The 15,897-nt window shown below is 57.3% G+C and overlaps 5 protein-coding genes across 5 annotated transcripts; 3 read left to right on the forward strand and 2 right to left on the reverse strand.

Annotated features, from left to right (window-relative positions):
* Positions 1 to 666: 666 nt before the first annotated feature.
* Positions 667 to 1,626, reverse strand: GMORB2_4772 (Phytanoyl-CoA dioxygenase (PhyH); the record flags this gene model as incomplete). The annotated part of the gene is made up of 2 exons (XM_035466746.1): positions 667 to 1,272; positions 1,360 to 1,626. 2 exons carry the CDS (start codon positions 1,624 to 1,626, stop codon positions 667 to 669), a joined length of 873 nt encoding a protein of 290 aa, XP_035318082.1.
* A 632-nt stretch (positions 1,627 to 2,258) lies between these two features.
* GMORB2_4773 (uncharacterized protein) lies at positions 2,259 to 4,369 on the reverse strand (the record flags this gene model as incomplete). The annotated part of the gene is made up of 4 exons (XM_035466747.1): positions 2,259 to 3,587; positions 3,639 to 4,027; positions 4,102 to 4,271; positions 4,326 to 4,369. The coding sequence occupies 4 exons, from the start codon at positions 4,367 to 4,369 to the stop codon at positions 2,259 to 2,261; spliced, it is 1,932 nt and encodes a 643-aa protein (XP_035318083.1).
* A 339-nt stretch (positions 4,370 to 4,708) lies between these two features.
* GMORB2_4774 (uncharacterized protein) lies at positions 4,709 to 5,698 on the forward strand (the record flags this gene model as incomplete). Its single annotated transcript, XM_035466748.1, has 1 exon — positions 4,709 to 5,698. The coding sequence occupies one exon, from the start codon at positions 4,709 to 4,711 to the stop codon at positions 5,696 to 5,698; it is 990 nt and encodes a 329-aa protein (XP_035318084.1).
* Positions 5,699 to 9,076: 3,378 nt separating this feature from the next.
* On the forward strand, positions 9,077 to 10,708 carry GMORB2_4775 (Eukaryotic aspartyl protease; the record flags this gene model as incomplete). The annotated part of the gene is made up of 2 exons (XM_035466749.1): positions 9,077 to 9,244; positions 9,329 to 10,708. The coding sequence occupies 2 exons, from the start codon at positions 9,077 to 9,079 to the stop codon at positions 10,706 to 10,708; spliced, it is 1,548 nt and encodes a 515-aa protein (XP_035318085.1).
* Positions 10,709 to 11,423: 715 nt separating this feature from the next.
* Positions 11,424 to 12,443, forward strand: GMORB2_4776 (uncharacterized protein; the record flags this gene model as incomplete). Its single annotated transcript, XM_035466750.1, has 1 exon — positions 11,424 to 12,443. One exon carries the CDS (start codon positions 11,424 to 11,426, stop codon positions 12,441 to 12,443), a length of 1,020 nt encoding a protein of 339 aa, XP_035318086.1.
* Positions 12,444 to 15,897: the final 3,454 nt, after the last annotated feature.

The following is a 15,897-nucleotide window of genomic DNA, read 5'->3' on the forward strand; positions in this document are numbered from 1 at the left end:
ATCTTTCCTTGTCATCGTGAACCTGATATATATCACAGGAGATAAGAGTAATATAGAAAGAGAGCACCTCGCTGAAGGTTGCCATCCTTGAAATGATAAATATATATGCAAATATAAATATATAATATGTACATATATTTAAAAAATAAAAAATAAATGAGAGTCCGGTCAAATCCGGCCCCACCCCTCCACACAATGGGTTCACTTACACATTGCAGCCAGGCCATCCATCTAGACATGTCGGGACTGTCAAACTGTCATAGCCCCGTAGATCGGAAAAGGGCAATCGGGACAATGTTCCGCATGGTTCCGCAAGGTCGCAGTACGGGGTTAACAAGAACGGAGTTGTAGTCTGATGGTAATAACGACACGTTGAATCACATGGGTGGTGATACCACTCAGTCGACGGCCCACGTTTCTGTTGTCGTGCTAGCATGTACGAGTAGAGTAGCAGTATGCTCTTGATTGATGTGGTATTCAGATACTGACGGGGAATAGCATCCCTTCGGCCGCTGAGTACCTTGCCATTTCGGAAGGTGATGCCTCTTCAATCTTGTTTCGGCTCATCTCTTCTCGTGAAGAGATACATGTCAACATCCATCCACCTACCACCCGACCGACACGTCAAGCGGGAGACGTCGCATGCTGACGCTATCGACCGACCCGTCATGCAAGTAGGAACTCGGGCGACTTGAGGTCCACCCAGCCAAGGTTAGGTTCCGACTGCTTCCAACCCAGCCGATCCTGCACCAGCTTGGAGTACGTCCTGACATGGTCAACGGGGTAGCTGAGGAACGGGATCTCCTCCTGGCGGTGGACACCGTCGCACATGAACATGATGTGGACGGTGCGGCATCCCGTCGGCATCGAGTACTCCCCCGCCCCGTGATAGAGGCTGCCCAGCATGACAAAGGCCTCTCCGCGCTTGAGCTCGGCGTCGACGACGCCGGCGGTGCCGTCGGGGCCAAAGTCTGGCCGGTCGTCGCCCCAGAGGTGCGATCCGGGGACGATGCGCGTCGCCCCGTTGGCCCGGAACGTGTCGCACGTCGGCACGAAGAGCCCCAGCAGCATGTCGCGTCCGCGGCTGTACGACGCGGCCGCCGCGTGCCGCGCGTGGTGGTTCTTGTCGTCCCGGTGCAGCAGCTGCGGCTTGCACCCGGGCTGCGACGACATGGTGATGGAGATGGACAGGAGCGGGTCGGACCGGTACACCACCGGCTCCCCGCCCATGTAGATGGTCGTGTCCAGCCCCAGGAAGTAGTCGCCCAGATCCTGCGCGCGAGTGAGCCTCCAAGCTCTGATCATTCGACGTCATGAAAGGGAGAGAGAGAGAGAGAGCGGGGGAGAGGACGAACGTACCTGATATAGCTTGTCCGAGAAGAACTTCTCGCGCACCGTCTTGCTGCGACCGACGAGCCGCGTGCACGTGGCCGTGCCGCCGTTGAGCGCGCCCGTCGTGCTCTTGGCCGACGCCGCCGCCGACTCGTCAAGGTAGGGCTGCACCTCCCTGACGGACTGATCCAGCGACTCGGAGTCGGTAAAGTCCCGAATCACGACGCAGCCGTCCTTCTCCAAGGCGTCGATGAAGGCCTGCAGGCCGGCCTCTCGGGCAATGTGCTGCACCATGGTAGCAGGAAGGTCGGCGTGGCTTCGCGCTTGGCGGTTGGCGGGGTTCAGAGATTGTTTCGAGGGTGTCCAGATGATACTTACTACCAGCTTATCTCTTCTTCCTATGTCGGTCTCTCTCGTCTCCCTGAACACATGTAATACAGACTGCGCAGGCTCATGATCTAGATCCTATATAATGCAGGTAGCAATACTGATCAGCCAAACCCCAGTGTCGAAGGCTTCCGAGCTCGGCCGTTCGTTGCCGGGAGGAAAGCGTCAGCGAGCAGGAACGAGACCTCATAGCCTTGGACCGTATCGGTATTACGGCGTTAAGGATTAAAATAGATAGATAAAATAAAATAAAAATATAATAAAAAGCCCCCAAGGTCGGTATCGGTCATCGTTAGCCGAAACGTCGGCAAGACGGCTTTACGAGTATCGAGTTGTTAACAGCAGGATCGCCTCGTCTCCACAATTGATAACACAGCATCCGTTGTTGGACAACATCTTCCAACTCTCTCCTATCATCGCCCCATCTTCATTTCTAATCAACAATAAGCCCTAGATATGAACAGTTTCGTAGGCCGCGACTGATGCTAGGGCCACGGTCCACACCAGAATGGGAAGAGGAAGGAGGGGGAAAAAGGGCATCAGATGGCGAGGATGCGCCGTCCCGTACGTCGCAGGACGGCCGCCCAGGGCACGTCCAATTCTGACGGCTCACTCTCGTCTAGAGCCCACGCTTGCTGCACTACCGACCACAGGTCGTGGATATTACCGATCCCGTAGCCCACCATCTGGCGCCACCACTTGGTCCACGCGGCTCGCAGCGCGGGGTCGCGACCAGCTTGGCACGACGCAATGAACCCGGGCCACGTGATAGTGGCGGTAGGTGTATCGGCGGCGTAGCCAGTGCGTGCCTTGATGGCCTCGATGTCAGCCAAGTGGCCGACCACAGCGTGGCCGAGGGCGGTCATGCGAGATCCTAGGAGCAATCTCGAGGCCGAGGACGGCCATGCCGCTGACGGCGATGTCGCCGCCGCCACAGCCGGGGACACGACGCGAGCGTAGAGGTATATCTGGATGCTGCCGGCAAAGGCATGGATGTGCTTGGCTGCCAGCAGGCCCGTAACGTCATCGCTCTCCGAGAAGGATGGCAGCGTCTCCTGGCTGATGTGCCAGGCCGTCAGGTCGGCGAGGAGAGCATCGCAGGCCTGGGTAAAGGCAAGCGGGAGCTCCGCGGCCCGGCCAGTCGGCGTGGCGTAGTAGTAGGCAGCGCTGCGGGCCAGGCGGCCAGCACGGCTCAGCAGAAGGGCGAGACGTGCCGTGATCCCGTACGTGTACTCGAGCGAGCGGCCGCCTCCGACGAAGCCGGCTTCCCGGCTGGGTGTCGTCCATGCCACCGGTGCGAGTGTCACATCGGTCGAATCGCTGATGATGCGCAGGAAGCGCGCGATGTTGACCAGGTGCTCGCCGGACGACCCCGGTGGCACGCGATGCTGCAGGCACCGGACCAGGGCGCGCGTGGCGTCGAGATGGATCCAGAACTCGTCCATGTGGCCATCCATGATGTCGGCTGTCACGAGCGTCAGCATCACCTTGAGCACGGCCTCGAGCTGCGCGGGTACGTGGGGCGGTGCCGTCGTTATCGCGGTACCGTCCTGTCCTCGCCGACGGCCGTCGTAGCCCTCACCTCGGCTGGCCACCGACAGTGATCCCAGCGCCTTTCGTAGGTGGGAAACGGCGTGGACACGGAATGACCGTGAGATGGCGTGCGTGCCATCCGACGAGCGACGGCCGCCGCTCATGTGGACGCTGGACGAGGCCAGCAGCGAGTACATGAGGGCAACCTTGCTATCCCAACCGTGATCCTGGACCGGCCCGGAAGCAGGGTCGGGTCGCAACGACATCCGTCGAGCCACTGCCAAGGCCTCGTTAGCGTAGATGGTGCTGTAGGCATTGCGGGCATGAAGCACGGGCTGCAGCAGGTTGGACACCCTGCACACGTAGTGGTCCAGCAGCCGTCCCACCAAAGTATCGGTGCGCGCATCGGCCTCGAACGGCCAGGCGACCAGGGGCAGGATGTCGGTGGAGGGCTGTCGAGGCACCGCCCCGTCCAGGTCCTCGTCGTAGTCGTCGATGCTTCCGGCGTTGCCTGCCGTCACCGTCGAGGGTGTGTCCGAACGCCGGGAGGCAAGCATCAGCTCCAGGCCCGCTGGCAGGGGCAGAACCTCCTCGGCTATGCCCGAGGGCGGTACCGTGGCAGCCGTGACCTCCCCGTCCAGACGGAAGACGCCAAAGGGTCCCGACCAGAAACCGTCCGGGCGCGGCATCCGTTCCACCAGCTGCTCGATATCCCGCAGGCAGTCGTCGACGACGTCGCCGTGCACAGAGGCCGGAGGCCAGTGCGGGTTCCCTACTGCTCTCCCTTCCTTGGTCAGCCGGCAGAAGAGAGAGGCACGGACATGTGCGGCTTGGGCTCAATCCACCCACGCGGTAGACTCCTCGCCTGGCGCTTGAAAGCCGGCACCGAGAGCTCGTCCTGCATCACCCAGTACAGGGGAAGGCCGTAGCCCCGGCATTCCACTCGCGCCTTATCGCAGCGGCTGCAGTGCGGCCGCGCGAGATCACATTTCACCTTGCGGGCCCGGCATGTCCAACAGCTGTCCGATCAGCCGACGTCCAGAAACCCCAGCGAAAGCGATCGGCCGACTTACCCAGTGAAGGTCTTGGCCCTGGGCTTGGGCTTTGGCGGTCCCATGAGCCTGGCGGCTGTCTACTGCATGTCGTACGTCGCAGGCTGTCTCGATCCGAAGCTATGGTGAAGTGGATCTACTAGCATCTAGGTGAGGAAGGGAGGGCGAAGTCTAGCTACTATATTAAATATATCGCAGAAGCTTGTCGGGTGGGAGAGGTGGATATGAGAAGGCAAAAGGCAGCATGCTATATTATGGATGCGTACCGCTTACGGGATGAGTGCATCCTCCCTTAGTAATAATCTCTATCTATGCCTCCCCTCCCGCTAAAACCCGTCGCCTGCAGTCGCCCGAGAGCGGCACCGGCTGGTAGCGGCAACACGCACTCATGCCGGAGATACAAAATGTCCAGGGCGCTCGACAAGGGCATCAAGGAGGCTCTGGGGCACGGCGACCACGAGAAGGTATTTTCAGAGGTAGCGTCTGCCCTGGCGCAGCGGCACGAGCACCTTCTGGAAATCGAACTGCTGGGCCCGAGCCATGTCCTGCCCCACGACGCGGTATATCTACAGGACGGCAACGCGCTCGCGCTTCCCAAACTACGTCTCGTCCAAGCCTTCATCGCGGCTAGGAAGAAGCTCGGCTACGGGGCGCCGTCTTCCGCCCCCAATCTGGCGGAGAGCCGCGAGGTGGTGATGCAGGCGACGGCCGTGGCGCTCCTCATGGATGCGGAGAACCTCACGGCGGCCAACACCCGGAAGCGCACGCTGGCGGCGGCGGCGGCGGCGGCAACACCAGACATGCTGCAGCGGGAGAAGTACTTCATCGACAGTCTCCTCACCAGCCGCCTCCACCGGCACACCAAGTCCCCCACCCTCTGGAGTCACCGTCGCTGGCTGCTCGGACAATTAGGGCGCGCGGGGCTGCCCGTCGACGCGGCGTCGGATCTGCGTCGCGTCGTCTTCGTCTCGGGCGAGAGGCACCCGCGCAACTACTACGCCTGGTGCCACGCGCGTCACCTGGTCGACGTGTGCTGGGACGGCAGCGCCGACGACATGGACGGGCTAGTCGACGACACGCGCAGATGGTGCCTCGCGCACCACGACGACGTCTCCGGCTGGATGTTCCTCCTGTCTCTGCTGCTCGGCAAGGACCGGGAGGAAGCCAAGGGCAAGGCTAGGGCGGTGTTTGACGATACGATACGGCTGGCTGAGGGGTTTCGGTGGCGGAACGAGTCGGTGTGGTACTTTCTGCGAAACCTAGCGGCGTCGGAACACGTGGACGATGTCCTGGGGTTTCGACGTGCCATGGAGCGTGTACGCGGCACAGGCGAGGAGCAGCGGAGAGGATCACGACGGCAGCCTACACAGACGAACATGCCCGACACGGCGTGAGACGGATCCGGCATACGGAATCTTTCCCGGGCATGCACAAGACGCCGACAGAGGGCTCTACAGCTGCTGTGCGAGAGTCTTTTCAGAGATCAGTCCGGCTGAGCGAGTTTCGGGCGGCTTGTCAGGGGCTGGCTAGAGATGCACGCGTAGGACGTGCTGCATGCGAGTAATATCTCGTATCGCGTCGTCAGCGGGATGCCGTTGGCCCGGGTGTTTATCAGGCGGTCTTGTGGTGAAACAGACGGGCAAGCCTCTCTGTCTCTCGATAGAACTCGCGTCAAAGAATGTCACGCCTGTGGTTGACGTACTACTACGAGTACGGATCACATGCATCGTCACCTAGCAGCATCATGGCCCGTGGGTTTTAAAAAAAAGGATTGCCGCGATCTCATCTCTCGTACGAGCAATCATCATCATGCCTCTCTGTACAGATTGCGTGGATCCCGTACAGGGTGCACTACCACGGAGTATCAGTAGTTGGTGTTCTTGGATAGATAGACGTACGTGCCACGGCCCATTCTTGAGCGCGTGTAGGTCTGGTCGAGATGAGATGGAGCAGATATGCCGTCACGCTGGGTCTCTCCCCTCCCCCCCCCCCCCCCCCCCCCCCCCCCCCCCCCCCCCCCTTCCCTGGTCGTGGGCGACAGCAGCTTTCAAGGGGCCTGGGACTTGGGATGCTCGGATCCCTGAATCAACGGTCAAGATCTGGACTATTATGGATTCACGTCACGTCGTATTATGGGACCTGTGGAGTCAAAATTGAAAGGAGACAAGAGCTAGAACTGATAGATGATAGATTAGGGGCGGCAACTCTCCATCGACAGCATGGCCCAGATGAGGGTTCGTTTGCTATGGACTCGGTAGGCGTCTGCCCCTCCCCCCCCCCGGTCGTGCTCCGTGACATGCTTGTCAGACGGGTGATTTTCCTGTCCTCAAAGTGGCTCACCCTCGTGTGTGCTAATTTGCCATATCCCGGAGGCGATAACGGGATATTAATGGCAATACAGATTACAGGGTGACATATCAGCACTGAAGACGAAGTAAATTATGTGCAGAGAAAAGGGGAGGATTGAGGAGAAGGAAGAAAAATAATAAGACTAGTCGATAGCTTCAATCCTCATGACATCACAGGACGGGACTGGGAGGTCTAGGTGACGATATCAGACTGCGTATCTAATTAACCTGTACGGGTCACGACTTTATCTGTCCCCCCAAAGGAGTACAAGTACGGAGTAATGACTCCGATAGGATGCAGGAGGAACAGGAACAGGAACAGGAATCGCGCAGACGTGGGTCATCCGAGTTGTGATGAGCAGGGAGGGGGGGGAGGAAGGATAACATGGACGCAGCACTCTGGCCGCCAACAACCTTCGAGACGACGCACAATGGCGGGAGTCTGGCAGGCGAGCAGCGGGCTACCGGGACGGCAGCCAAGAAGTCCAAAGAAAAAAGAAAAAAAAAAGAAGAAGAAAAAAAGTCGTAGCCGTATACGTACGCAGCACAGAGACACAGAGAGTCAGAGAGAGAAGAGAGAGAGCTGATGCTGCATGATACGTTGAAGTGGCCAACGGAGGAGAGGAGGATGTCGGGAAGCAGCTGCCAAGGTTCAAGATCGACAGGGGGGATAAGCTCAGATACTGTACGAGCACATTCATATAGTGAGTGTGTCCTAGAGGCTACGAGTAGAGGCTACGAGCAGAGACTACGAGTACATCTACATGTTAGTATCGGTCTCCAGCAGTAACGATACCTGGTACCCGTACACGCACAAGGTCGCGATGAAAAGATGTTCTGCTTCGTGGCTTAGGGCAACGGTCCTCTCCTGTGGGTGGCTGTGCTCTCACTGAGTGCTATACCGTCGTCGGCAATGCTGTCTGCGAACGGGATGGAAGAGATGATGAATCCTTGTTTTGAAATGTATTTTTTTCCTCTTCTTTTCCTTTCCTTTCTTTTCCCTTCTTTTTTTTTTTTCTCTGCCTTAGTCCTAGATATATACAATATCTTTTTTGGTATCTTTTTTTTTTTTTTTGGACTGTTGGATGTTATTAGTAGGAGGGTATCGCGAGTCAAGACGTACTCGTACATACATGTACAGGTATGTAATGGGTCATGTATCACTACTACGCACACGCTGTAAATGTATGTAATGTTACCTGTATATGTAATCAGCCAAGAAAGGTCCAAGGCACAGCCAAGCAACCATGCAACCAAGCAACTGAACAGAGCAACAGGCGGCCAGGGCGGGCAGGAAGGCGGCAGAAGATCTAACCAGTCAGAGTCTATAAGGACTGACCACCCCCAGAGTTCTCTGCCAGGGTGGAGACATGTGGAGACGTGTGGAGACTCTAAAAAGATGCAGGGGGGGAAGGAACGAGGGTGATGATGGGCCATGGGCCGTGGCTTGATGATATTGTGCGAGTACGGAGAATACTATTCGATACATGTACGAGGGCAGGTCAATGCGAGTGATAATACTGTACAGGTTATAGGATGCACGTCACCGAGACTCGAGGGAAGGAAGGAGGATATGCTAGATGAAGCTCTGCATTCGCATGTCATACGAGTATAACCTGCAGACTGTACGGGGCAGACTTGCAGCAGTACGGGCAATCTATCTGTACGAGTCGAGTAGGCAGTCCAGCCGCAATCTGCAGACAAATCCAGCAGGAGTCGTTACTCCGTACAGACTCTGCTGGACTTCTACGCTGTAATGATATTCAATTTCCCTGCAGTACCTTGTACCTGTAGCAGTGGATAGCCGCTGTAAGGAACCCCCGTGTGATCGTCGCCAATTCCCCGTAGTCGTATCTTGCTCCATCATCACTTCCAACCTCCATCCCTCCGTCTTCCTCTCTTTCCCTCTCCTCTTTCCTTCTTACCCCACGCCCCGGTGTGCATCTCTGTCCCCTACGCCACCTTCCCACCTTCCCCCATTCTTCGTCTTTTGGTTGCTTCTGTTCTGTCTCTCCTTTGCTTCATATTGTCTTACCTTGCTGCTGCTGTTGTCATTATTATTATTATTATTATTAATTCATCCCCTTCCTCTCTTCCTCCTTCCCTTCCCCCCCCTCTCTCTCGGATCTGGTGTGCTGTGTTGGCGGTTCCTGGACGTGTCTTGAACTCTGGACGGCAGCAGCGGCAACCCCGGAATTCCAGTCTTGGGACAGCAACCTCGTATCGCGAAACCTCGTTCCCCTCCATTCCTCCTCACCCGTCTCGCTTCTCTCGTCAACTCGTCGCCCATCAGCATCCGGCGTCCTATTAACTTGGAGATGCCCCCTGCCTGATTCGACACGAAGACGACCACGACGACAGCCCTCTGCTACTCGTCCTACCCCGAGAACCCACCGAGCGAGACAGGTCAAGGACGGCAGCATCATGCGTTCCGGCTCGCTCCTCACACGATTGGCCTTGTGTACATCATCAGTGCATGCGTTCTACCCATTCACCCCGAAATGGCTCAAGGATCTTGAAGAGAAGACCGGCTTGGACTCGCGGGACGATGGTGCCGTAACCTATGGCATCAGGCGGCATGGCAGCAGTCAGGTAAGGACGTTGGAAAAAAAAAGAAGAGAGATGGCAAATCATACAGAACAGGGGCCGTTCGAAACTGACAGAGAACTCTGCCAGCCCTCGACCGAACCCTCCTCCAAGGTTGCCGCCCGCGAAGCAGGCCGTCTAGCCCAAAAGTACCGCACCGGCGACGGTCACGACGGCAGCGACGTCGCCAAACGATCAGGCAACAAGTACTCCGTCATGGAGGCCGAGGACCCCGACACCTCCAAGACGGCAGGCATCGACCAGGACGGAACTGACTACTCGTACTTTATCGAGGTGAGGTTGGGGTCCGAGAAGAAGGCCATGTACATGCTCATCGACACGGGTGCCGGGTCGAGCTGGGTCATGGGTACCGACTGCAGCTCCAAGGCCTGCGCCCTGCACAGCAGCTTTGGCTCGGACGACTCGGACACGTACAAGGACGCCGGCCAGGACTTCTCCGTCGCCTACGGTACGGGAGAGGTCAAGGGCGAGCTGTTCACCGACACCATCTGCGTGACCGACGACATCTGCTTCGACTACAGGATGGGTGCCGCCAACGACACCTCGGACGACTTCGAGCACTTCGCCTTTGACGGCATCCTCGGCCTGTCGATGGACTCTGGCAGCAGCGACAACTTTCTCGACGTGCTGTCCGACTCGGGCGACATCGACGCCAACGTCTTCGGCATCTCGCTCCACCGCGCCACGGACGGCGACGACAACGACGGCGCCATCACCTTTGGCGGAGCCGACCGGACCCGCTACAAGGGCGACATCACCTACGTCGACGTCGACCCGAGCACGACCTCGTGGGTCATCCAGCTCGACGACGTCTCCTGCGACGGCAAGGGCTCGGGCGCCGGCGGCGTGGCGTCCTACATCGACACGGGCACCACCTTCGTCTTCGGCCCCCCCGACCTCGTCAAGGCCGTCCACGCCGTGGTCCCCGGCGCCGAGTCCGACGACGGCACCTCGTACACCGTCCCCTGCGACCTCGACATGCCCCTGACCTTCATCTTCGGCGGCACCGGCTTCGACGTCTCCCCCCGGGACTGGATCTCCCCCAAGGACAGCGACGGCGTGTGCACCAGCAACATCTACGGCCAGGAGGCCGTCCAGGGCGCCTGGCTTCTCGGCGACACCTTCCTCAAGAACGTCTATGCCGTCTTCGACGCGGACGAGAAGCGTATCGGCTTCGCCGCGAGGTCCGACGACGCCGAGGACGACGACTCGTCCTCCTCCAAGACCGTCACGCCCGCCCCTGCCACGCCCACTACCGGCACCTACGCGCCTACCAGCACGGCTGACAGGACGGGCTCGTCCGAGGCGGAGACCACGACTTCATCGGAAGGTGGTGGTGACTCCTCGCCGGACAAGCCTGCGTCAGCCGGTACTTCGCTCACCCTTGGGCTGTCTGAGCTCGCGCTTCCTGTCTGCCTAGCGGCTGCGGCTGCATTCGGCCTGTTCTAGTCACGTTCTCTCATACACACGCTGCCACACCCATCATCATCCCACTCGCATGCGCATGACACACATGCCAGCATCCTCTCCGACACTCGTTCACGCTCGCTCACCCGCTCACTCACTCTCGCACGCTCTCACTCTCCGCACTGCCATTCACGCTCGCTTACTTCCACCCACCACACACTCACTCTTTTTTTTTTTCTTTTTTTCTTTCCTTTCTATCTGTTGGAATCTCACACACATACACAATATACATGTGCCTCACAAACTAGTAATGTTTATTGCTTTTGCAAAGTCCAAATTTTTTTTTTTTTTACTTTGTTTTCTTATAGTTATATCTACATCTTTGCTTTTGGCTGTCAGTCTCAGGGAAACCCCGGAAAGGAAGGTAGAAGGGGGGGAAGGGGGTTATTCAAGGGACGGGGGAAAGGAAGAGAGAGGGTCGAGTACATACGGAGAAGACCCGGAAGGGGTCCCTTCATTGCGCGAAGAGACATCTACCAAGAGAGATCTTTCTGGCAAGTCAAGGTAGACCCAAGAGCTACCGGCACATCCTGACCGAAGATAGATAAAAATAGATACAACAAGTCAGTTGGTTGACAACGAGATATGACAACTGCTCAATCTTTCCCAGTCATCAATGGGCTCAAAAGAGCTCCTTCCCATCCTCCCCCCTCACCTACCCTCCTCCTCGCGCTACCTTCCTTCCCTGAAATCAGCAATGATGTCCAGACCGAGACTGGTCGACGCCGTCCAACCCACGTCGACCAACCCTTCTTCCTCTGCATCTCCATATCCCCTCTACGATCCATCATTCCTATTTGGTCTCGACGACCCAGATGCTGTCATCATATACTATCATCATTTTCACATCGATCCGATGGCTGAGAATCCAGCAGATCCCCAGGGGACTGATCCGCGCTCCCGACCTCCTGCACATTTCAGGAAGCCCGGCCCCTCTGCAGAAATCGGAGTGCCGCTGACACCGACCAACACTGAGGATGAAGCGGCAGTCATATCTCCTGCAGCGCCCGCGGGCACCACCACACGTGCTGAAGGTGCCGCATTGCAACCTCACCCGGAGGAAGGGCCCGCAGCGGAGATGGACATTGGGAGGGAATCTGCGAGGCCGCAAGACACGCTGGATGACGCAAAGAGCAGGGAAAGCCCTGCAGACGATGCGGGGAATGGGACCTCTTCCGAAGGTGACAGGCTCATCTGCCCTGCGGGTACGCAGCCGGGGTCGAAGCGTGCTCGCCTACGTTCACTGTGGTTCACCGCAAGGCTAGGCCTCACCCTGTCCGTCGGGGGGAGGCGGCGGCCGCAGGCGCTGTGGGACCCTCCCCATTCTGCCATGGACCCGGATATCGCCGTCGTCGCGCTGAGGTCAACCGGCAGTAAGGCTGCAGTCTCGGGTGTATACATGGGGTATCTGAGGCTGCAAGGATTCGTGGCGTCGGACTTTCTGGAGCAACGTCAACTCATCGAGCGGATGAGATCGCAAGAGTCGAGTCTCCTGGGCCTGATCATCGCGGACCAGACGTTGGTGACGTTTCAGCACCATCGTCTGCGGACGGCGGTGCTGGATTTTGTGAGGCGGGGCGGGGTGGCCGTGACCACGGGCCTCTTCGCCAGAGCCTCGCCGTCCTGGGCCGTCGAAGCCTTCTTCCACGAGGCCGGCCTGACCTGGAAGATCAAGGACCGGACGCCCGCCAGGGAGCCACTGCGCCGCCACGCCTAGGGGGTAAACTCGCAGCGCGACTCTGGGGCGCTGCTCCGAGCGTTCCCTCCTCGGTACACGGAAAACGTCATCTGTCTGGAGTCGGTCGACGCCGCGCAGTCGCTGTACAGGCGGAACTAGAGCTATGATGTACAGAATGCCCACCCCCCTCCCCCCACCGCAGTGGCCGTGGCGGAGGTTGGCCGAGGCAGGCTCGCATACGTCGGAGCCGTGGACTTCAGCGAGAGCAGCGGTATGATCCTCCGGTGTCTGTGTGGGGAGCCACCCAGAAGCGGAACGGAGTGAGGTGGAACTCCTGGAGCTTGATGGGCGGCTTACAAGGTGTACGCACGAGGCTGATTCTCATCCTGTGTTCTGTTGACGAGGATAGCGAGCGATGACGAGATGAAGCGATGATATGAAAAGCGGCATATCGACACCACACTATTGGTAGTATGTATTGATGAGAGTTACCGAGCGAAATATACACGTATCCTCTCCAACGTATACTAGTCTGTGATTCCACAGGCACCCGCAGACGTGTCAGCAGTAAGCAGGGCTGGTCTCGACGAGACTCAGCCGGCCCTGATGGGGGACTCCGATGAAACACATCATCAGTAGACGGGCTATCATGGCACAGGGGAGGATCACCGTCACGAGAGAGAGATGATGGTATCCTGCAGCTCTCTCAGTTCCTGACCGTGAGAGAGAAAAAGAAGAAGAAAAAAAACTCCTCGACCATGGCAAGAAACTGAGAAGGAGTCAAGACCAGCAGAGACGACAGATGAGCTCTCCGGACGAGCTCCGGACGTTGCCTTCAGCAAGGACGGACGTTACGGGAACAGGTCAGGCGTCACATCGCGTCCCCCGGTGGTGGCCGTGACGAGATCCCGAGGCGCTCTCTCATCGGTAACGACAAGACACGAAATGCCGGATTCGGGCCAATCCGTGGATTCACACAGGCGGCGGAAGGGCTCGTGGTGGACAGAGACCGGAGCTCACGGTGCAGAGCTTGACTGCAGCAGCCTCTCTCGACGGACTCATCTGCTGCGTCTACAGACGAGTCGGGAACTGGCGAGCCTCCAAGACGGTGACGTTGACGGTGACGTTGACGCTGACGGGGCGAGGGGATGACCCGAAAGGGCACAGTACATCATGGCAGTCCTTGTACGGAGTAACGACCGGGCCGCAACAAAGCGTACCAGTGACAATACTGGTGATGCTCGATACGTTACCGGTGAATGCGAAGAATGCGCAGGAGAAGAGTTCAGCTGAGTAGGTATTCCCCCGGTTCGGATTGCGACCAAGCTGTAAGGTGGTTCCCGTGACGATGTGGCATATTTATCGCAGATGGAAGGAGAGGATCCCTACTCCAGGTCATACTCATGACGCTGCAGACATGCCTGCTGACCGTGGCAGGATGTAGATGAAGGGGATGAGACGCAATAGGAAGGAAGAGAGCACGGACGGATAGATACACGGGATGAGCAAGCACGCATAGCTGAGCAGCCAAGGCCCATCATCCCGAGATGTCACGATGGCTTCGTACCGATACTTGCTAGTCGCAGAGGAGTTGAGAACAAACCCCTGAAGGCTGCACAGGTTACCTGTAAGCGACATGCGAGACGGAAGCACGGCCGGGGAGCGGTCTGGCGTAAGGGACAAAGGGACCAGAGAGGGTCCCGACGATCCCGTATCATGACTCGTACACGAATGAAGATTTTCCATGGGTATCTCTGGGGCTTAACAATTGGGTAGTAATTGCGGCGTCGCAATGCGTACTCTTAGCCGCTAGGCTCTAGCACATGTGAAGAAGGTGAAGAAGGTGAAGAAGAAGAAGAAGAAGAAGAAGAAGAAGAGCAGAGAGAGAGAGAGTAGGAGAGCTCAAATCTCATAGTAGTAATCCGGGAATGTGGGGCCGTGGTCCCCTTGTGGATATAAGAGGCAACATGAGGCTCCATAGAGCTGCGGCGACGGCGGTGGCCCGTGTGTGGGTATAGCGGCGCATATTGTAGATCCGTGTCAGAGTGAGAGGAGAGAAGATAAGGGGCCAGGTGGAATGGTATTCCCAAGGTCCGGGGAAAACCATTGTTGCTGTCCCCCTTTAGTAGTGGGGAGTCCTGGAATATCACGGGGTATTATCACCCATGAGCTGTCTGTCTCTCCCCCCCTCTCTCCCCAGTATATATGATACCGGGGGGGGGGGGATATCACGAGCAGATGATGATATATTGGAGATGATAGGATGGGTATTATTGAGCAATACTTGAACGTTGGGCAGCCATGTCTGCTACTTGGACGAAAGAGTCGAGCCGGGACAAGGTCGGCCGGTCGCGTTCATGTCCATGAAGAATTTTTTTTTTTTGAGAATAAAATGAAGAAAAAATGAAGAAAAAAATCTCTAAATTTTAAATCGTTTAAAAAAAAAATCTTTTTCTTTCTTACTCCCCTGCCATCACGTCGTCTGCTCTCGGTGATGGCAACACATGACTACAGATATACGAGCAATGTCACAGGAACCGCAGATATGCAGTCGTATCGTGACATGCCCCCACGACGGACCACAATGCGTACCCACAGGGGGACCCTACTATTACGGAGTACGGTAAACCGATGACCAGGATCTGCCCGCAAGGAGGCTCTCAGACGTTACCGCTTGCAGCCGTGGCTCGCAGCCGTGGCTCGTGCGGTGTAACGCTCTGCATGAAGGGACGGATATAATACCGTAGGTATGTTCCCTGCCGTGCTCGTCAATGGCCAGTTGCCCGTCGTCTTTTGAGGGACCGGCGTCCATGCTCGGTATGTGCTATTACATATTGCAGGATACATGTTTATTGTAAAGTGGAACTTTCTGGATGTCGACTCCGACCGCTTCTCCAATTCCCTCTCTGCCGGATATCATCACCGGACTGACGCGGCGTTGGAGGGAGAAAAAAAAAGGAGAAGAAGAGAAGAGGAACGATGGCGAAGCGTCCTGTCCTCCCAACTGCCCTTACAAACGATGATATACTACTCTTGAGTAGACGATAGAACCGAGTGCTATCCAGCCTCGAACCAGTCAAGATCTACTTCCTCCGAACATGGCATGTAGATTGAATACTTCGATATGTGTCAACCAGGAGCGACTCTTCATAGATCCCGGAAGAAGAAAGAGTCTTCCTGGCAACTGGCAACTGACGATGATAATACCTGTAGTAGCTGGTAAGCATCCAACCTGGCCATCATCAACTCTCTCCCGTACTCGCAGTACTACCTGATGATTATACGGCCTCGTACTCCATAACAACAGAATCCAAGAATCTAACGATACCCCCCCCCCCCCCCCCCCCCCCCCCCCCCCCCCCCCCCTCCTCCCTTCCCGGAGAGGCCTCCCCGCATCTAACTCGTCCGAATGATAGTTTCTACTCTGTCCCCTGACTCTTCATGGGTTGTGTACCAGTTGAACCTCACTCCGTAATACCTTGTCCTGGGTCCC

The sequence above is a fragment of the Geosmithia morbida genome, assembly GCF_012550715.1.
Source record: "Geosmithia morbida isolate 1262 chromosome Unknown scaffold_25, whole genome shotgun sequence".
In the NCBI taxonomy this organism is placed as follows: Eukaryota; Fungi; Ascomycota; class Sordariomycetes; order Hypocreales; family Bionectriaceae; genus Geosmithia; species Geosmithia morbida.